General features: G+C 46.3%; 1 protein-coding gene across 1 annotated transcript in view; it reads left to right on the top strand.

Moving 5' to 3' along the window:
- PCCA (propionyl-CoA carboxylase subunit alpha) overlaps positions 1-22,826 on the top strand; it is a 2,354,189-nt gene that overhangs the window by 1,116,099 nt on the left and 1,215,264 nt on the right. Inside the window, exon 17 of the mRNA XM_078657621.1 lies at positions 15,611-15,721. Within this exon, the coding sequence (XP_078513747.1) occupies positions 15,611-15,721 (111 nt within the window). The remainder of the gene's footprint in view (positions 1-15,610; positions 15,722-22,826) is intronic.

Genomic DNA, 22,826 nt, shown 5'->3' on the forward strand with positions numbered 1-22,826 from the left:
GCAAGGAATGGCAAATAAGGGTAGCAACTTGTTCATCAGGAAAACAAATCCCTCGAATACAGGTTTCCTTAAAAACAAGGACAATGAGTCCATGCTGAACGGTGCGATCCCTTTAATAGACAGACTAAATGGTCCAAAAAGTGACCTTGCTCACTCTGAGAAAATTATCCCGTCAAATAGTGCAGTTACTGCTGAAAAAGGTAGTGGTCCAAAGAGGTTAACAGAAACTCTAGGCCCAACTTCTTTAACATACGCTCCCCAGATTCATCCCTATCCAGCCTCAAATTCTTTATATCAAACTGGGGATATTTCTGTTGTTGACCAACACCTTGATCCCCCTGACGCCACCCCATATATTTTTGTCTTGGCAAATTTTCCCAAAAAAACTCCCCACAGAAGTGGAATCTTGGGAATCCCTTAGAAATAAATCACTCCGCTGGTTAGGCAGGAGAACTGGCCTAACTGAACAACTCTTCTGTGAGTTTAAGATGGCGAGAAGGGTTCAGTGGGTGAGCAACTGCGAGAAAATCTTACTGGGAGACTGTATTGTCCTCACATTCAGATCTCTTCTGCTGGTTAAGAAAATTCTTTGGGGGGGAGGAAACCATTTTCTAGATGTGGATGGGATCAAAATACTGCCACTTGGCTTTTTCTACCCTCCCCAAAGTGGATACCACGGCGCTTGCAAGCCCAGAACTACTGTTCCTGTTCAAGGTCAGCTCCATGATATTCCAACTTCCAATAGATTTAACCTGCTTTCCTGTCTGGAGGAAACTGACTGACTGGCCAAACTGAACTTATATTGCCACGGGTAGTCTCCTCCCGTCTGGATCAACTTCAAGTGGAACGGTAATCGATTCCTAAGTCTTTGCGTCTACCCACCCCCAGCAGTAATCATAATTCCGGTATTTCACATCATCACTCTTTATCAGAGAACCTAGATATAGTTCCACTAGGGAGCGCGACGTTAAATCAAGAAGTCGAAGCCTATATGGCGAATCCCGTTATACATAAAGAGTTAATTAATCAAGGACCCGCATGTTTTGGTACGTCCGGAGAACTTGGACTTAACATAGCTTATTGGAACGTAGCAGGCCTGCATTCCAAAGTAATCAATGAAATCTGGCTTGAATTTGTTGGAAAGTTCAATGTCCTCTGTCTCCAAGAAACATGGGCTATAACACCTATACTTATAGAGGGATTCAAAACCTATTTCTCGCAGGCATTACCTTAATCTAACGGGAGACCGAAAGGGAGCCAGACAACATTTATTTCAAATTGTTTAGAGATTAAAGAAATCGTCCCATTAAAACTGGAACCCAATTTCCAAATACTAATCCTTAAAATGAATAAATGCGCCACCTATGTGTTGGTTAATTTTTATAATAACCTTCAAGAGGCGGAGTTAATAACAGTATTAAAGGATATCTCTCTTATATTACAGGATTCCAAAAATAAATATTCTAACAATACCCTAGCAATAATATGGGGGGGATTTCAATTTAACTAGGAACATTAATAACTTACATTGTGGTCTTCAGGACGAGAACAACAACATCCTAACTCATTTTCCCCATACAACTATTGGTAATCTCCTGAATGAAATATTATTTGTTTTGGAACTTGGGCTGGCCAATTAATTGGTGGTTCCTCCAGTCCCACTTTCTTACACTTTTAATGGCAGGGGAGATTTCAGTATCATAGATTATATTTTTGTTTAAAGTAACGCCGCGCCTCGCCTTCTGAATTTTAAAACCCGTGATAACGCCACCAGCGACCACTTCCCCAATAGCATTTTAGTATTTTTTCCGTATAGGTTAGAAAAGTCTAACCCTGTGAGTATTCTTGGGCATAAAACCCTGACTTTGGATAGATTGAATGGGTTTTCACTCAAGTGGGAGTAGCATAGACCCAACCGAAATTACTATAGAAGTAGTGAAAAAATCTTTACCTTCTATTGAAAAGTGTCTAGATTCTGAGGCGTCAAATGAAGACATTCTGGCCAGCTTTGCGACTATAACAAGAGCAGTTAAAGAAGCCCTTCATCTTAAATTAAAACCTAGAAAGGATAATTCCAAAGGATGGTTTAATAAAGCTTGTACAAAAGCATATTTTAATTTAAAATCAGCCCTCCATAAAACGAAAGGGACAAACAGGAAATTGTTCGGTTTAGAACGGAATACAATCAGGCTATAAAACTTAGAAAGGTTGAACTGAAAAACGATCTATGGGAACAACGGCACAAAAGTTGCATCACGAAGGATAGCACTAACTTCTGGAAAATCATCAAATCTCCTTTCCTTTAGGAAGTGAGGGATAATACCAAAATAGAAACAGCTATAGATGAAGCAACGTGGGTTCATCGTTTTGCACGGATATTTGGTCTGCAATCTCAGGAACACACCTCGCAAATTACCATGGAAAGAACATGCCCCCTCCCTATGCAAACTGTTTTCCCTATCCCCCTTGAAATTACTCACATGGAAGTGGAGCATGCACTAAGAGCTAGCAAGGGGGGAAAAGCGCCCGGCCCCGATGGGGTCCCTGGTGACTTCTTTAAACATAACCTGGAACTGTGGACTCCCATACTGACTAAAGTCCTTGAAGCTTCATGCGCAGTGGGGCTTGTAGAATCATGGTCGGCCTCAATCCTGGTCCCAATTTTTAAAAAGGGAGATCGTCAATGCCCATCCTGGTATCGTCCCATATCCTTGTTAGATTCCTCGGGCTAGGTAGTGGGACACATTATTCTTGAACGTCTTCAGAACTGGGCAGATGACTTTAATGTAGTCTCTGATCTCCAATTTGGGTTCAGAGAAGGATTGGGCACAGTGGAACAAGCCCTCAATTTGACCCTTTTAATGGGTAAATAGGTTAGCGCAAAGGGTGGGTACTTATATATGGCGTACGTTGACTTAACCGCAGCCTTTGACTGCGTAAGCCATTCTAAATTATGGTCTATCCTTCTAGATATGGGGGTAGAGCTTCACCTGGTAAATTTCCTCCGCAAACTTTATTCTGATGCTACGGCCAGGGTGAGGTATGGTTTAGAGGGGGAATTCACGGCTGCATTTGGAGTGGAGAGGGGGGTTAGGCAGGGCTGTTCCTGGTGCCCTTTCTTTGTACACTATATACAAATGGCTTAGAGCTTTCTATGTTAAAAGGGTACCAGGACCTGCCTCTTATTGAAAAACGCCCGATACCAGCCCTCCTCTACGGCGATGACGCCTGATTTTAGCTCGAACCCCCTTAGAACACCAACGTGCTCTTAAGAAGTACCACAGTTTCATGGCCAATTTATGCGCGTCGGGGTATAGTACCAATAGGATGCAACTTTATATGCAGACTCAGTACCCGCAGTATTAGAGGCTGTGTGATGTACGCACTAGTAAATGTGCTCCCACTCCTTAGTAGTCAGGGGACGCCCCAACTCTGTGTCCCAGCGAACCTGAGCTTTCGTACATTGTTTCCTAGGGTGACGCATAATCGCTGCATACAGGTCTGAGACAAGCTTACGATCATCTTTCCTACAGACTAACCATTTCTCGAATCTCGTCAAGGGCCGAGACATAGAGGGCATGTTGCCTGGTTGGGTCACCCAGTGTGCCACCTGCGCATGATAAAAAACATCCGATTCCAACAGCGGAAAGAACTCAGTACGCAAGCGGGCAAAGGGAACCAGACCATCCAAATCAAAAAGCGAGCCTACTCTTTTACAGCCCTCCTCCCGCCAGCGGTGGAAGACCGGGGACGCACCTCCCGGCGGAAAGTCCAGATTATCGACAATGGGAGTCATGGGGGAGGGAAAAGTAGTCCACCCCCTGCGCTGCGCCAACTGATCCCAGGCTTTCAAGGTCGGGGACGTCACCGGGGAAGGGTAGAGCCCCCAAGCCCTGTGCCCGGCGGGGGGCTCAAGGGTAGCATTTGGAAAAGATAAAGAACTCTGGGAAGGATTGTCATCTTTACTGCAGCCAACCACCCGTACCAGGCCAGTTTAAGACGGGACCAATCTGAGAGGGCCTTGGCTGTGTGCTCAACGAGCAGACCATAATTAAGAGACGTCGTTTTAGCAATAGAGGGGGCCAGTCGGATGCCTAGATAGGGAATGTCAGAATGCACCCACTGAAAATCGAAATCTTGCTGCAGATCTTGCACCTCCGCACAAGGGACGGAGACATTCAGGATTTGTGACTTGGAGAAGTTAACTTTGAAGCCCGTAGGCTGTGAAAGGCCTGAAGCTCCGCTGACAATCCCCGTAGGGAAGAATGAGGCTGGGTCAAGGAGAGAATCACATCATCCGCGTATAAGTTAATCTTGTGGGTATCAGTGCCAAACGTGATTCCCGCTATATCAACATTAGATCGTATACGCTGGGCAAAGGGCTCCATATAGAGCGCAAAAAGCAGCGGGGATAGGGGGCACCCCTGCCTCGTTCCCCTAGTTATGGGGAAAAGGGCTGATTTACACCCATTCACCCGTACTGCTGCCTTAGGAGCTGCATACAGACATTGAACCCACCGCAGGAACCTATCCCCCACCCCAAAGGCCTTCAGCACCGCAAACAAATAATCCCATTCTACACGGTCAAAGGCCTTCTCAGCGTCGATTGATAGGAAGAAGGCCTGAGCCCGCGAGCGGTGAACCAAATCCATAAGGTGCAGCAGTCGTTTGGTATTATCCCCTCCCTCCCTGACGCGTTGGGATAAATCCCGCCTGATCCGGCTCGATGATCCCATCCAACAAAGGGCTAAGCCTCGCCGCCAGAATGCCTGCAAATAATTTGGCGTCGACATTGAGTAGCGAGATCGGTCTGTACGATCCGCAGGCTTTAGGGTCCTTCCCTGGCTTGAGAATAACCGTAATCGCTGCCTCTTCCATGGATGGAGTCACCGCGCCCACATCAAGGAAGGAGTTGAAAAGTCGGGCTAAAAGAGGAGCCAGCTCCACACAGTAAGTTTTATAGAATGAAGCAGAAAAGCCGTCAGGCCCCGGGGACTTGGCAACTTTCAAGCTCGCAATCGCAGATATGACCTCCTCAACACAAATCGCAGCGTCTAAAGCTTCCGCCGAGGCAGGAATTAGAGGCGTGACACCACACGACGCGAGGTAACCTGCCACTTCCTCTCTGTCCGTGCCCTCCCCCTTGTACAGAGCTTGGTAAAACTGCTGAAAGGCATTCACTATAGCCGCGTCAGCCGTCTGTTCAACTGCTGCTGAGTCCCTCAATAGATGAAATAGTTAACTGTTGGGTGCGCACCCGCAATCTATGTGCAAGCATCTTCCCACCCTTGTCCCCACTAAGGTAGAACTTGTGTTGCAAGCACAGCAAGGCATGGGAAGCCCTATCAAGGTCTAAGTGCTTAAGCATGTGCCACTTCGTCTCCAGCTCCCTCCAAACCCTCGCTGCCCCAGTCCTTTTGTGAATCGCCTCCAAACCAGTAACCTCCTTTTCCAACTCAGCGCGCTTCTCCTTCCGCAGTCAAGAATAGGTCGCCACAAGCGCTATGAACTCACCCCTAACCACTAACTTCAAGGCCTCCCAGACTGATGCCAGGGGCGTCCCTTCTATATCGTTCTTGGCCAAGTAATGAGTGATAGTCTCCCGTACCCTCTGGACTACCGAGTCCGAATGAAGCATAGAATCTCGAAGACGCCAGCCCGCCGGCGGCGGTCTGTCACCACAAGACGCGAGCATCACTGAGATGAGCGCATGATCCGACAGGGAGCGCGGTGTGATGTTGGCAGCCGACAAATGAGGCAGCAGTGAAGATGTGGCCAGGAAATGATCTAGGCGGGCGTACGTTTTATGAGCCGCAGAATAGTAAGTGAAATCTCGCTCCTGGGGGTGCTGCACCCGCCACACATCATGCAATCCCCCATCAATCAGCCACTGCCTACCCCCCTGCGACATTGCCCCCCACTGGTAGGACCTCTGCTCGGACCTATCCATTCCCGAGTCCATTACAATATTCAAATCGCCACCCACCAGGATCAATGCGTCTGGTGATACCAACACCTGTGAGAGGGCCGCCTGCAAGAAAGGTTCTTGCCTCTCGTTCGGGGCATAGATGGACCCTATCGTGAGCTGCATCCCCCCCCATAGAACACGGACAGCCAGGAATCTACCTTTGATATCTACCACCTGGAAGATAAATTTACAGTGTGCCTTCGCACCAAAGAGAATGGCTACCCATGCTTCTTAGCTGGCCCTGAAGACCACAATTGCAGCAGGAAGCGTCTGTCCGCCATGCGCTTGACATCCTTGGAGAGGAGATGCGTCTCCTGCAGCAGGCATACCCCACTATCTGCACTCTCCCATAGGGAGAGGATAGCAGCACGCTCAACTGGACTATTCAAGCCCCGTACATTCAGGCTCACAACTTTCAAACTCCTACCAAGCATAGCCAGGGCAAGTAGGACGAGCCAGTGCCACAGCAAGCCCCAGACCTCCCAGGAAGGCGCCCCAACCTAATGGAGCCCCGGATCTCCCCCCAAACCCTCCCCGGTAGCTGATACAGAGCCACCCCAACCAACCCTTACCCCCAACCAACCCCCCCATCCCGACCCCAGCCCAAAGAAAACCCCTAGAGAAAAAACAAACAGGTTAGACAAAATACGACAACAGTCCGTCAAACAGGCCCCAAAGGCAAGGGAACATGGCACCTTCATCACCCATCTCCAGATCCTGATACAGGACTCTCCTGCAGTCCGGAACATAGGAGTGCAACAACACAGTAGTGAAAACATGGTTCCCCGCCGACGCCCAGTTGGGGCCCATCTAGTGCCAAGCTGCAAAGCGTCAAGAGACCTCTGACGAATCAGTTACCGATGCCACGGAGGCCACTGCGGCCCCCCTCTCCTGAAGCCTTGCCGACAGGTCCGGTTTGGTAGATGAAGGCGACCTCCCGACACGCTGCCACTCCCCAGAGCGTCACCGCCGCCGACCAGGCGATCCCCCTTCTCTGGACGCAGAAGCTGGCCTCTCCAGGCCGAAAAGCTTGAAGGCCGACTCCAGTGAGTGCACCTGGACCAACTTGCCATTTAGTTTAAAGATAAGCCGAAAGGCGTGACCCCACGAGTAGGGAATGCCCTGGTCTCGCAGATGGTTGGTGACTGGCTTAAACTCCCTACGTTTAACAAGGGTGGAGGCCGCTAGATCTTGAAAGAGGACAGGTTGGTGGCCCCTGAAATGTATGGGATTAAGGTCACGTGCCTTCCTGAGGATCCTCTCCTTGAGTTGAAAATCATGAATGCATACTAGAATGTCCGGGGGAGGGGCCTTAGCTTCACGCGGCAATCCCACCCAATGCACCCGATCCATTTGAATGTCCAGGTCCCCCTCTTCCTCACCCAGGACCTGAAGGAAAAGGGCGCGAACAAACCCCCGTAGATCATCTTCCTCTCCTTTCCAAGGGACCGCCCGAATCCTGATATTGTTCCGCCTGGACCTATTCTCCAGGTCCTCAGCGTGAGCCTGGAGGTCCATGTTCTGCTCCGTTAGGCGGAGTACATCTTGCTGGAGGCGATGGATATCCTCTGCGGTGCATAGGCCGTGCTCCTCTAAGGTCGCCACTCGCTCCCCAACCGCGTCAACATCTCGACGCATCTCGCGCAAGTCCGAGGTAAGCTGCGAGCGAAGCTCCAGGATGTCCTCCTTGATAGCGGAGAACAGGTCCAGCATTAAGGCTTTGGTCGCTGGTGCATCACTGTCCTCAGCTCCCTGGGGCTTGTTCTTGGGTGGAGAAGTGGACTGCTCCCCCCCTCCACCCCCGCCCCCCCCCACCCCCCACTGTCTGCCTCAGCTCCTTGAGGTGTTTATCCTTGCGGTTCCTGGCGGCCGCCATGACACCCCCAACAGTACCGCGCCCCATAGGCGCAACAACTAGGCTGGAACGCCGCCAACACCCGGAGGGCAATGCCAGGGCACGCGTTCAGCCTCAACAGTACCACCACTCCCGGGGCACCCAGCACCCAGGAACTAGGAGAGAAACGGTCCAGGACGTCGCCTCTGTCAAGCCACACAAAAGAACAGCAAGCAGGCTCTGCGCACTCGTTCAGCCTTCCAGGCTCCGTGGGACCCGGGGCAGCTCGGTCCCGTTAGCGCACCTCCCTCAGGGCCCCTCTCCCAGGGCCTGCTGCAGTCACAGTCGCAGTCCCCCCTGTGCAGGAGCAGTCAGCATGAGGGCTCATCCTGCGCCCCCCACCTCCACAGCGCCGGTCGGAGAGTGCCCCGTAAGCAGGGCAGCCGCATCTCCACTAGGCCTCTGCTCAGATGGGCCACCCCCCGCCGATACGCGGGTCGACGGTGCGCCCGCTCCTCGGGCAGAACAATATCAAATGCCCCCTTGCAGCAATTAGGACGATGAGGCCACAACACCAGGCAGCGGCAATGGCAGGCAATCCTCCACTCGGTGGCCCATACTGCGCAGTGGCCGAGGGTCACAGCAATGGGGCCCAGACAAGGTAGCAGCGTCTAGCTCCCCCGCTCTTAGCACACACCAGCACCCTCCAGCAGTTCCGCAAGGCACCTCCGCTCCGGGAGCGCAGCAGCAGCCGCGACCCAGACACCTGACCAGCGCTCCTCATCACCGGGCACCACACTGCTCTGTCACCCTCGCGCCCGCCGTCCGCTGATGCGCGGACCGAGACACAGCTCACCGGCCTCCTCACCTGCCTCTGCCGCGCACAGCACCCCCGCTCCTCTGCTGATACGGAGTCCGGGCTCTGGCGCCTCCATCCGCTGGCAGCACCACCACCTGCTGGGAGCTCGCCGCCGTTCGTCACGTGTCCGTAGGCCCAGGCTGCTCTCCGCACAAAATGGTCGCCGTTCGTTCCCCCTCCGCCTGCCGCCCACGCTCCTGGCCCTCCGCTACTCCAGGGGGGTCGGAGCCCCAGCTCCAGTCAGCACCGCCGCTCAGGTCTCGGTCCACTGGAGGCAGGGTCCCCCTCCGTCGGCGCTGCACCAAGCTCCCCGCCGGGCCGCAGCAAGGCCGGGTCCGGATGGGGCAAAGCAATGGGCGTCCGTGTCGTACACCGCCGAAATTGTATCCCCACTGGCGCCGGGGGTCTCTAGGCAGCGTCTGCTCTCTCGTACCCTCGTGGATGGGCACCCAGAGGGCTGCTATACAAGGCTCAAAACTAACGGCGCCAGAGGGACAGGAGGATACGTCCTACTCCGCCGCCATATTGGCCACACCCCCCTTTGATTCATTTTAAAGCTGAAATTGTGGCATATGCATTGGGGAATGTTTAAGGTTCTTGATGCATTCCTTTGTTCATGCTATCCAAAATGACTTTATACTGAAGTGCTCCACTTACCATCGTTTCAGATGCCTTCCTAATACAGTAGTCCTTGCTCAAAGGTTGGAAGGCCCTCTTGTGACACTTCCTGTGAATTGTGAAAAGGCATTTGACTCAGTGGGACTCTGTACTTTCTAGTCACTGTTTTGCAGAGTCCTTTGTCAAAGCTTGCCAACAGAGCGTCACCCCTGCTCTTGGTCGGGCCATTACACCACTGGCCTAAAGTCTTTGTACTAATGTTAGAATTTGGGATTTTGACTGGGCATCTGGACTGAAAGACCTAGACTTTCTTTAGGCAGACAACTTGTTTTTCCTCAGTAGCGCTAGGTTCTCTTGCCACAAGCACCGACACAGCTGGATCAGTTTGAATTCTTTTGTGGTTTGCAGGTTAACTGATTTCAGCCTCTTGCTGGCCCAGTTCAGGGATCACCCACAGGTATTGGCTGAGCCTTTGAGCGACATGTGTTAACTTAAAAATACCTGGGCATCTTTCTTGCAAAGGAAACCTTGAGCGCTTGGACATGGAAGATGGTTCTGATGCTGTACTCTAGCAAGAAGGATCTTGGCCACTGGAACTATCTCCCCCCTATCTATCCTGGGATGCAGAGCAATGGTAAAAAATAGTCTCTTGCCCAAAAACGATATACTCCTTGCTTGCATAATTACCCACATCACCCCCGCCCCCCTCCATTTCTTTCTCTAAATTTGTTGTGCTGCTAAGAAACCTATTTTTTTTTGGTAGGGGAAAGTGGGGAGACGGAGTCCCATGGGTCTTAATGGTCCGGTATTGTAGCTATCAGTATGACAACTGTCTCTGTAGGGATGCATTGTTATGCCTCTCTTTTCGAATGATTGAACTGAGAAGATGGCCTCTGACTGAGACTAGTCGTCTGCTCTACTTATGATGTGGGAAGCTTCCTGTGTAAACCTCTCAGGCCCTTCAAACTGTGTGCAGATTATGGAAAACACTATTGGTGATGCTTATTGCTAGCTGATGAGTGAGAATTGGATGGAATATGTCTTCTTTCTCAGGTGACAGGTATTCAGGGTTTTTCTGGGTGGAACACGATTGGTAAATCATTGATAAATGATGTCGTACTCCGAACTCAGATCCCTACATTTTCAGATTTACAGCAGAAGCTAGACCTCCATAGATCCCAATTCTTTAGATACTTGCAATTGTGGTATGCTTTCTCTCCATATTTGCAGGCTCTAGAGGCCGACCCTGAATTCAGGCCTCTTGAGGCTGAGCTTAGACATTGTGATGTCTCACATTTACAGATCAATTTTCATCAATACACCAACCATGGCAAGCAAGATTAGGGTTTATCTGAGAAGGAGTGTTGTGCCGCACCTCGAGTGTTAATGTTGCAAAGCAACTGTTAGGCTTGGAAAAACTATATCTAATGTTCTTTTAAGAGCGTTGCTTTTTGTTGGAGTCGTTCATTTTGCTCTGGACTCGTACTTTATAATGCATCCGTATTTGCTTATGTATTTTTTTGAAATGCCAATAAAACCATCTCATTAAAAAATAACGTTGAGATGAATTGCAGCACTTTGGAAATGTGAAACTAATTGTTGGTTATTTCTCAAAGAGCAGACACTTTCTGAACTAGTGTAAATGAAATATGACTTCAAGGTGTCCACCACCCGTTTCTTCCTTATGTCTTAGTAGACTGCTGTAATCTTTGATGGTTTCCATAATTTCTAAATTTACAGAGAGTTCTGCATCAAGGGGGCAGCTGAATTCCTGGTTTGTGCAGTGTTGAAATTTGGTTGTCAAAGAAGTTGGGAAGAGAAACCTATTTAAGCAAAGTTCTATGGCGACAAGAATAATAATGCACGTTTTATTTTAATACTGTTGGCATCACACATTGGCAAATGTTCTGAAGCTGATTGTAGGAAGCTGGCTCTTTATTTAATATTGTAACAAATACAGTATGAAGTTCCTGGGCGAAAAAAAGGAGAGCAGGTGGAGACTAGGTGAGTTGTGGGCGAACAACAAATCTTTATTTAATATATCAATAATCTGATATAACGTGTAAAGAGTCCAGGGATTCCCTTAACCGTGGACAGGGCTTGCTATGCAATCCCAAAGGAATCTATTAGAGGTAGTGTGGTCAAGCATCCTTAGACTTAACACAGCCGAGTGTGAGACATTTGCAATTACACACAATGATTAATAAATGACAACAAGACTCAAGAAGGAGATCCACACCAATTTTTAAAACTAGAAAGTATTTTTTTATATGTGTAGGCATCAGAGAAAAATAGTTCAAGTAAGTACGTTTTCAGATATAAATTCTTTTCACTTTAAAAAGTGGCTACAGTGCAATTTCTGAGTTCTGAAATGCTATCCTATTAAAGGAAGAACAGTTCCTGCAAACAGGTACATCACATCGACTTACAGGACCAATCTCCAGAAGGTAAGGTGAGTGGTGCACAAGTTCCAAGGCAGCACCAGCAGTACACCACCAGTGGCACATGGGCGGCCGGAAGCAGGGTGCAAATCGGGAGCCCAATGCGTTTCAGTGGGGATTGGTCTCTGTAAAAAGAATCTGCTGGTTCTGGCTAGGAAGCCAGTCAGGTTGAACTAGCAAGTGGGCTCAGGCCTTGCGATGCTCGTGGACAGGACACATTTGGTCCTCTTACCCAAGGCCCAGGGGCAATAGGTGTAGAGGTGTATTTAGGCGTCTGGAGTTTCCTTACCGTAGCAGTTGCGGTAGAGGATGCCTGTGTGCAGAGGCTGCAGGTGACGTGAGGGAGCCCGGAGGGGTGAAACCACCATGGACTTGAGCTCTGGAGGGCTGGGGAAACTTTTTAGCTCCACTGGCCCACTTTAACTTGGGCCGGAGGCAAAGGGTGCAGTGATTGCTTCAGGTGTCGGGTTTTTGCGGTCCCAGAGGCTTCAAAGTCTTCTTTTTAGAGTTTCTGCTGAACAAGTCGTCGGTTCATGAGAGGTCTCGAGTCTTTTTCGGAGTCAGACAGTCCTCCCAAGTTTCTGGAGTCACAGCTGCAGGATAAGTCGACTTTGGCGCATTTATTTACGAGGGTGGCATACTGCTGTTGGGGCTGGGGCCAAGTCAGGAGCTCTCTTCAGTCTTCTCTGCTTTTGCAGCTTTTCGGTGTCCTCTCCATTCTTAGATCACCAGGATCAGTTTCTCTGGTGCCAGGGACTCCCCTGAATACTGAGTGTAGGGGAAATTAAGGGTGTGTAGGGTAGTAGTCAATGAGCGACTGGCCCTTAGGGTCACTACGCCCCCCTATGTGACCACTTGTAGTGGGAAGTGGGCACAGTGTTGTCCCTGAATTCCTAAGTATGCCATCACGAAGATTGTTACCTCTGAAAATGTGTGTCTTCCTTGCAGTTAGCCCACCTTAGGGGTGGTACTAGCCTGGGGGTGGCATGCCTACCTGATTAGCTAATTTTCTCACCTGTCCAGGTGCCAAGTGGGATCTGGACAGGGGGAGGTGGCTTCCTCTCCTGTGAAGGGAGCCACATTTGCATTCCAAAGGCAGTGGCATCTTTGAAACTCAAAAGCCCAAAGAGGCTGATCAGCAAGTCATCCTGTGTGAGGGGGTGTTACACCCTCTTCCCAGGCATGCCTTTGTTCCTGACCACCTGGGAGCAAAAGGCTCTCACCCTAGGTCATCAGAAACTTGTCTTGGGTGGCAGGCTGGCAGACCCCAGTCAGAAAGCACACCAGAGGCTGGTAGGTTTTCAGGGGGCATCTCTAAGGTACCCTCTGAATGCATGTTTTGATAAATGCAACACTAGCATCAGTGTGGGTTTATCAAGCCAAAATGTTTGGTACCAAACCTCCCTATTTTCAGTGAAGCTATCATGTATTTGGGGAACTCGTTTTCACCAGTGTCCAATATGTGGTTTGAGATGGCTTCCCTGGTTACTTCCACTGGCAGCAATAGGACTAACCAGCACAGAGGCATATCTGCTCGTGCAGAAATGTCCTCACATATAATATTAAGCATCCTGCGTATGGGCTGTCAGGGCTTCTGTAGGGGGTGACTTACAAATATCATATGCAGTGGTTGGGAACAATGCACAGGGGTGTGTGACATGTTGGGTTTTTACTTTTCTGCACCTAGACAATCAACCTGTAATGGCAGACATGCATGTGGTTGATGAGGGGTCCCTTATGGTGGCACAATTATTGCTGCAGCCTTTAGAGACACTTTTTAGTACCACAGGCCCTAGGTACTATGGTACCATTTACTAGGGACTTACAGAGGGTGGTACGTTGTTTCCAATTGGGGGAGCAATTATTCAGTTTTTGGAAATAGCTCTAGCACTGGGGACCTGGTTAGCAGGAACACAGTGCACTTTCAGTCAACACCACATCATGTACCAGGCAACAAGTGGGGGCAACCATGTCAAAAATGGGCACTTTCCTACACTGATCTTAGAGCTTTTGACTGGATAGTGCCTTTTTACTTTTACCTAGAGAACTCCCATGTGTCCACGATTGGTAGAATCCATTCAAAGTGATAAGTGTATTTTTTTCTTAAACAGACTTCTTTTTTGTGTGTGTGGCTTTTCTTTGTCCTAAACACAATTGACTATTTTTATGAAGACATCAACTCTGTACTTGACAAATGATATCCAATGGTGCCTGAGATCCCTTTGACGTACTCAAATAGTACTACCTCCCATTAGCAGCGTAGATTTCCTTTAAGTACTAGGAAAAGGCACAGGAGATTGTTGACTCCTGCTGTTCAAAATGTTTTACTCTTTAGCAGTGTTAGTTGTCCTTTATTGTGCCTTACTAATCCTCGTCCAGCTTATTGAAGGACCAGGTTTACACCATTCCTCTAATTTCTAATGCTACTGTAGCTATTTCTTGTAATCAAAGAAGACTCATGTGAATCTGAGGGACATTAACCGTATTTGAACTGTGCAAGTACCAAATACAGTCCCTAGTTAAACTTCTTGATAACAAATAGGAATATGATTGTATGTTCTTAGCGCTTCACGTCCTACAAAACAGGATTACAGCAATGCATTATCTGCGCAGACAGAATTAGATATCGTTGTTTTACCTCAGTAAGGTGTCTGTACTTTGTTTTTTTTCCCATCCTAATGGACTTCTTGATGCTTTCCATGTACGTGGCAGATTCTCACAAGTTCGTTGGGAACTGTAGAAGGTATAAGTCCACAGGTCTTTCCTGTGAATGGGTCTTTGATAGTGGATTTGTCTCTGTGATTAGTACCCACTATATTCAGTCTGTGGTCCCTGCGCATGTGAAGATTGACTGCTGATAGCTCTTGGGAGAAGGGATGGATATTGTATTGCTGCCCTTTAAATAGGATGATGTTTGAAGGAAGATCAATACGAGTCAGTAAACAGTATGCTTGTATGGAAGAAGGTTAATTTATTTGTGTGATTAGGACCATTCTTAATTTTACTTCCTGAGGACGCATGGCAGCTCCAGAAGAAATCTGTTAACTTAATTAATGGGGCAAATAAACATTGTTGGTAACGACAGATCAGAGATGTTTTGAGAAAAGCTTGAAGAACAAAGTGAGGTGCAAGGGCTGGTGAGAGATCTGGAGAACGATATGTAGGAGCTGCATGCAACAGACAAAGCATATGGTGAAGCAGCAGCAGAGAGATATAGAAGATGATAAAGAGGAAAGAGAGGCCTAGATGTACGGGTGCTAGAATTTTAGAGTAGTAATAGAGCATTTTCATGGGCCCTTACAGTAAACGATTATCTGACAATACTTCTACTGTTGCTAGGGAAGATACTGCATGTGTCCAAATGAATTATATGGTTTGAATTGGAAAATAATTGATAAAGATGAGATATTCAAATATCCCTTTATCCTGCACATAACAGCCAGGGCCTGCTATAGGTCAGTTCCTAATGTTGGTAAATGTATGTCACCTTCCTTCACAAAGGCCCAGAAGGCGTACAATTTAGAGCTTGAAGGATTGCGTAACTGGCAAAAACAAGTAGCAGTTTTCTATCACAAGACAGTGCTTAATCAGTAGATATACTACTGTCTCTGTATTTCGTTTTTTCTTGTAAGCACTCCTCTGTTTTTATTTTGCCCTACATGTGCGAAAGTTGCTTAATTTTATAAGTCTCTCAAAGTCCGAAGATTTTCTCTCTATGAAATTAGACAATGCATTTTTTAAAAAGATTTCTACATTTTGAGCAGTTGGGATATTTCACAAAGTGTTAAACAGTAAGAGTAATGCCGAATGACAACCTACTCTTTGCAATATTACTTGTTTTTCTCTAGCACATTGTTATAAGTTGTTACATTTTGTGATTTATTCTGTAGGGGTTACTCATAATGTTCCTCTTCTGCGAGAAGTCATCACAAATCCACTCTTCATTGAAGGAAAGATAACCACCAAATTCCTCCCTGATGTGTATCCTGATGGCTTCAAAGGTTTGTACCTATTCAAATGCTTTTATGTTCAGAGATATGATTTGTAAGGAGTCTGAATTCCCATAGCTTATTGATAGTGCCAATCATTGTTTTTGATACAAAGATGGAAGAGTATTTCTCCCAATCTGCTGTTCATAGGTTTAGAGAAAGATAAACAAGACCGTTTTCGGCGAACATTGTCAAATTCAGTACTGTGCATTTTAATGAGTCGGTATCTGTCCACTTTTTGGCGGTTGGACAGGAAACTAAGGATCAAAATGATTACAATGAGAATCCAATGAATGGCAGTTGTATAACAACTGTGAAATGTGTTATAAATGTCGAGACACTACACTAATATAATATGTAATGACAAAAGTTTAAATGACGGAGGATTATGGTAAAAACATGGGGATGGACTCAAATATACCACATATCTCTGACCCAGATGAAAGATAAGAAATTGCCCTGGGACATGCTTTTTTAAATTCGTTTAACTGATTATTTTCAATAGCGATAACCAGTCTAATTCGGCCAGAGAGATAGACAATCCCCACTTCAAGTCTTAACAATATTCACATATCTTTTTTTTAAATGTATTTTCATTTTATTTTATAAGCTTTTTCACAATGTCTGATATATATGCAATACAGCATAACTGGCATAGTAATGATATGCAATCAATAAATACAGTTGTAACTTGTAACATCGCAGCCAATTACATTAAATTTCAAGTTCAGTGTGTAATCTGCTGTCGTAATGTCTTGGCATTCAGAACTTAATTATAATCAACATAACAATAATGTTATATAACATAACATCTGCCCTCACATATCTTTGTTGCGTAGACAATTTCCTAAAACTTTTTATACAGACAGATATACATCCAGGGGAAGTATGGATAGTATACACACATGCCCGAATGTAGATAATGCCGTATTTTCCATTCCACAAACATGGCCCTGTGGGTTGCGAACAGAGTGCTAGCTTTTTTGATGGATGTTATTAAATGTCTAGAAATAAGGATGTTACAGCACAATCGTGACGCATGACATGTATAATGTCTAAACCAACAAGCATTTGCAATGCAATAGGTCAAGCATTAGGAAAGTTGGAGCTATTGGTATTGTAAATGACACATTTTTTATTTGTTTTGTTTTTGAAAATAGCAAAATTACTACAATGCCAATAGGTATAACTTTCGCAAATGTGACACCTATAGCATTTGTAATGCAATATGTGTTGTATTTACGTGACTTACATGTATTGATATTACAAATAACAATGGCTTTTAATTTTTTTTCAATAATTAATACCTAAATAAAAGTTATTGGAATATATAATGGCAGTAGCTTAAAGTTTTGTAAATAACTTTTGTGAAGATTATGTTCAGTGAATTTTATTGTGACGAAAATCCAAGAACAGAAGTGAAATATTAACATCTTTTTGTTACATTTGTAATAAAGCTTGAAACATTGGGAGAACATATTTGAATCAGGTGTTGTTGAATGGTTGCACATATTGATGCTATGGTGGCGCTGAGTGATTTTGTGATGGCGAACGAGTGATGCGGAGGCGTTCAGTGATGCTGTGGTAGCACATAGTGATGTTGTGGTTCCCCTGAGTGATGCTGTGGTGGTGCGGAGTGATGCTGTATGCTATGCTCTGATTTGTTTTGCTATACTATGTTTTGTTTTGATATGCTGTGCTATGTTTTGCTATCCTATGCTTTGATTTGTTATGTTATCCTATGCTGTGTTTTTTATGCTATGCTACGTTTTGTTATGCTATGTTTTGCTATGCTTTGTTATGCTATGTTTTGTTATGCTATGCTATGTTTTGTTGTGTTTTATTATGCTATGCTTTGTTTTGCTATGCTTTGTTTTGCTATGCTATGTTTTGCTATGCTATGTTTTTTTGTGTTTGGTATGCTATGTTTTGCTATGCTATTATATGTTTTGTTTTGCTATGCTGTTTTGTTTTGTTAAGCTATGCTATGTTTTGTGTTTTGCTATGTTTTGTTATGCTATGTGTTGTGTTTTGTTATGCTATGTTTTGTTATGTAATGCTATGTTATGCTATGTGTTGTTTTGCTATCCTATGCTTTGTTATGCTATGTTTAGTTTTGCTATCCTATGCTTTGTTTTGTTATGCTATGTTTTGTTGTGTTTTGTTATGCTATGCTATGTTTTGTTGTTTTGCTATGCTTTGTTATGCTATGCTATGTTTTGTGATGGTATGCTATGTTTTGTTGTGTTTTATTATGCTATGCTTTGTTTTGCTATGCTATGTGTTGTTATGCTTTGCTAAGCTTTGTTTTGTTATGTTATGCTAAGCTTTGTTTGGTTATGCTATGCTATGTTTTGCAATGCTATGTTTTGTTATGTATGCTATGTTTTGTTGTGTTTTGTTATGCTATGTTTTGTTGTGTTTTGCTATGTTCTGTTATGCTGTTTTGTTATGCTATGCTTTGTTTTATGTTATGTTATGCTGTTTTATGTTATGCTGTTTTGTTATGTTATGCTGTTTTGTTATGCTATGCTTTGTTCTGCTATGCTATGTTTTGTTCTACTATGCTATGTTTCGTTTGCTATACTTTGTTATGCTATGCTTTGTTTTGTAATGCTTTTTTTATGCTTTGCTATGTTTTGTGTTTTGTTACGCTATGCTTTGTTGTGTTTTGCTATGCTATGTTTTATTTTGTTATGCTATGTTTTGTTTTGCTATGTTGTGTTATGCAATGCTGGTCAGGGTGTGTGAGGGTGAGGGTGTGTGAGGGTGAGGGTGTGTGAGGGTGAGGGGGTGTGAGGGTGAGGGTGAGGGGGTGGGTGAGGGGTGTGAGGATGAGGGAGGGTGAGTGAGGGGGAGTGGGGGTGTGAGGGTGTGTGAGGGTGAGGGTGTGTGAGGTTGTGTGTGAGGGTGAGGGGTGCAAGGGTGTGGGGGTGTGAGGGTGAGGGGGTGATAGGGTGTGTGAGGGTGAGGGTTTGGGGGGTGAGGATGAGGGGGTGTGAGGATGAGGGGGTGTGAGGGTGATGGGGTGTGAGGGTGAGGGTGTGTGAGGGTGAGAGGGTGTGTGAGGGGGTGTGAGGGTGTGAGAGGGGGTGTGAGGGGTGTGTGAGGGTGAGGGGGTGTGAGGGGTTGAGGGTGAGGGAGGTGTGAGGATGAGGGTGAGGGGGGGTGTGAGGATGAGGGTGAGAGGGGGTGTGAGGGTGAGGGTGAGGGGGTGTGAGGGTGAGGGTGGGTGAGAGGGTGGGTGAGGGTGAGGGGGTGTGTGAGGTTGAGAGGGGGTGTGAGGGTTCGGGTGTGAGGGGATGTGAGGGGGTGAGAGGGTGTGTGAGGGTGAGGGTGTGTGAGGGTGAGGGTGTGTGAGGGTGAGGGTGTTTGAGGGTGAGGGTGATGGGGTGTGAGAGTGAGGGGGTGTGAGGGTGAGGAGGTGTGTGAGGGTGAGGGGGTGTGGGAGGGTGAGAGGGTGTGCGAGGGTGAGTGAGGGTGAGTGAGGGTGAGAGGGTTGTGAGGGTGGGTGAGGGTGTGAGGGCGAGTGAGGGTGTGTGAGGGTGAGAAGGTGTGAGGGTGGGTGAGGGTCCGAAGTAAATGCTGGCAGGTCAGACGTCATAAGACAGAGGGAAGAAACTGTGTGGTTACTGCGTTGGTCAGTTTCAGAATCAGGAGGGGCAGAGTCAGCACAGTCTGCAAGGGATCAACGTGTCTAGAGGCAAAGCATAGCGGATGTAGCATTGCAGCCAGCAAGTCAAGTGTTTTCAAGCTGAGTGTCCCTAGAGAGATGGCAACACAGCAACAGCATTTGAGAAGCAAGGCTACTGTAAACAAGCACGGTAGGCTTTCACTTTCGTCCAGAAAAAAAACCTGAGAAAGTTGCAGAGAACGCCGAACAAAACACGGCTTCCCCGCGAAATGGATTAAAAAAAAACCAAGCTCTCAGCATTGCTGTGGTGGGGGGCTGGGGAGCGGGAGCGCATTCCTTTGAAGTCTGATGCCAAGGCTCAGACAAATAGTGGTGTGCGATGTGCACGCGGGGGAGCGGCAGCATTTGAAGTCTGATGCCGAGGCACAGACAAATGGTGGTGTGTGACGTGGCTGGCTCTGTGCACGCCATAGCTCACATGAACTTTACGCGATCCGCAGGCTAGGTAGACTTTTATTTTCCGCTTACTATAATCTCGCCTATTTATCCCTGCAGAATATAATAGGCGAGACCTAAAAACGATCTTATATTGAGAAGGCTGGAGTTACCTCATTAATTGGGAACTTCACATCTGGATTGGACAAGAGCAAGTCACTTTCCACTGGTTGTTCAGTTGAGGTATGGGGGTAGCAAAAACCTAAATACTCCCATATTTTATAAGAACACCATTCCAAAATCTTCCAGTGCATCGTACTCAATTAAGAGAGGTTATTATCAGCTGTATTCGAGACCATGAAAGTTTCATGTAGGCCTATTATGGAAATCCCATAATGGTGCGCTGAGAGGTGTATGAATTGGTGCAATGCATGGAGATAAAGCTACGTTGAAATCAGTCAATGTTTGGGTAATCTTTACTGCATTTCTAACATGTGTAAAGAAAAGGGCAAACTGGGTAGATTATTAGCATGACCAGCCAGGAAACAGGGCCCTATAAATGACATGGTGCATGTTGAAAACAAGTTGACTTGATATTTTTTTCACAAATCAAAAGGAGCAAGGTGTTTAGGGAGTATTTCACGGTTCTGTACAGTCAACCACCTATCTCATTCAAGACCAAATCATCATATTTGTGTGGGAAATTTAGATCAGTCAGATTTCCGAGGAAGATGGGGGGCAGGCCTTTGCTAGCCCAAAATCTTACCTGGAATTAGGCAGCAGTAAAATGCATGAATATTGAAAAGCTGTACGTAGAGACAATGTTGACAGTACTGCTTAAACGAGAAGAAAGTACATAACATTCAACAATTCATAAAAAACGCTGTTCGTGATAACTTCTGGTGCACAATTCCCGTGAGAATTCAGGCATGTGGGATGTTAATGATGCTGACGCATTCGATTAATTTGCATCAAAATGCATTCGTTCCCGGCAGGAGAACATCGACTAGCCCAAAGGTCTTAAATGGAATGGCTGGGATTAAATATTTGAATGGCAAATATACAGTCCTATTTAAATGCTGAAAAAGCATTTGACTCTGTGGTATAGCAGCACTTCTTTATTGTGCTGGAAGCTATGAATTTCGAATCTTGGTTAATCAAAGATCAGACTGCTATATTTATAGCCTTGGCTAGAGTAATACTGAGCAAAGTAATCTCAAACACCTGGGAAAACCAGTGGTAGCAAAGCAGGGAAAAACATTGCTGAAACGGAAGCGTCCCCTGTATTGTGTATTGTGTTCTGTTTTTGAATGTTTGGCTTCAGCCTCACCCTCACCCCCAACCCCAGCATTTTCACGAGGTCAGGACGTGTCCCTCGATGTGAGTACGGTCTTGGTTTGAAAACCACTGGCCTGTTCATGTGCACAAAATGAAGGTGAGGTTACTTCCCTAGACAGTGAAAGTGTATTGTTGGAATTTATGAGACTGGATGGAGGGGTCCTAGACACTCACATGGGGAAAGAGGAGTCTGGTCTCCCCTTAATATTTCAATAAGGTCCTTTTTTTGCATAGGGCTGGTGACTAGTCTTTCTGAATACTGCCATTTGGTAAATGACGGGGTGATGACTGAGACTATTTTGTTAAGAGTGTGAGCGGTCCTTTAGATGAGGCCAGCCTTTTACCGTTCTTCCTGATGACTGTAGGTGGCTGTTGATAGCCCGGTACAGACTGCTCACACCTCTTTCTGCCTGTTTGTGGGTACTCCACCTAAGAAAAGACCCTGCTCTAAGGAGCGTTACTAAAGACAAAGACTAAGAAGGACACCTAAGAGGGGAACAGATCCAAACTGGTTTTGAATGTGCAGACAGAAAATACACTTACCCTGTTTTCTGTAACTGTTAAAGGGTGGGGCTGTTACTTGCTATTCGATTTGCAAGTTAGCGCTGACCAAGGGGTGGGTGCTCCACCGACTCCTCACCCAGAACGTGTGTCTCTGAGAGCCAGCTTCCCAGAGGTGAGGAAACATCAGCCTGAGTCTCATCTGCAGGGACAACTGTCTCCCTATCCTGGAATCCCTGGAAGAAGGAGGAAAGGATTGAGCCAACCCTGCAGGAGTACTTTGCTAATGTTGGTGCTGTGTCAGCTGATTACCTAATGAATACGGGTGCAACTTATTTCTTTTGCTATCTCATAAACATATGTAGCATTCAAACAACACTTTACTTGAGGGAGTATTTCCGACCACAATTATTCTAAGAAACAGATTCCAAACCATCTATATCTTCATATAACGTTTTATAAATTGTATTCATTCATATATGCTTAGAGTATTTATCATTTACAAAAAGGCTGAACAGTGAACAATAAGTGCAATTCGTGACATTGAGTGCTCTGTGCTCTCGGCGCAAGTGTGACCAACAAAGCGTACAAATATTATTTACAAAGGGGACATAAAAAGAGGATTTATCTTGGCCTATATTTTCCGTTATTCAACTGTATACTGCCCTTGTCAGTATTTAATACAGGATTTTCCTATAATAGGTCCACTATATTGTACGTCGACGTTTCGACCCTCTTGAAGCGCACTTGGGGCGTCTAGGCGGGTCTTCCTCAGGACTGTGTGGGCCGGGGAAGGACAGCCTAAGTGAAATGATTAATGAAAGATGCCATTATTATGGAATCAAGTGTTGGATACAGGCCATCAATTGCCTCTAATCAATTTGAAACTCATCTTCTCTTAAACCCAGCCGGGCTTATGGTGAGCAAACTGTAGGAATCAGTTCTGTCGGAAAGAGGAGCCTAATTAGTACTTCATTCATTTTATTTTAGAGGGCAAGTATTTATACTAGGGTTCCTTTCACAATGCTTACCTATCGGTGCAACAGCAACTTGTGCCCCCGACGGTGATCTTGCTTACTAATTCGCAGCTATTGATGTCAGCCACTGCTCCTACCTAGCTGAAAGGGAGAGGGTCACGTGATTAATAATGGGAATCCCTACCCTTTCCAATCTTATAGATACGATATCCATGACCAAATACATGGGCTC

Source organism: Lissotriton helveticus, chromosome 8 (assembly GCF_964261635.1).
Source record: "Lissotriton helveticus chromosome 8, aLisHel1.1, whole genome shotgun sequence".
Lineage (NCBI taxonomy): Eukaryota > Metazoa > Chordata > Amphibia > Caudata > Salamandridae > Lissotriton > Lissotriton helveticus.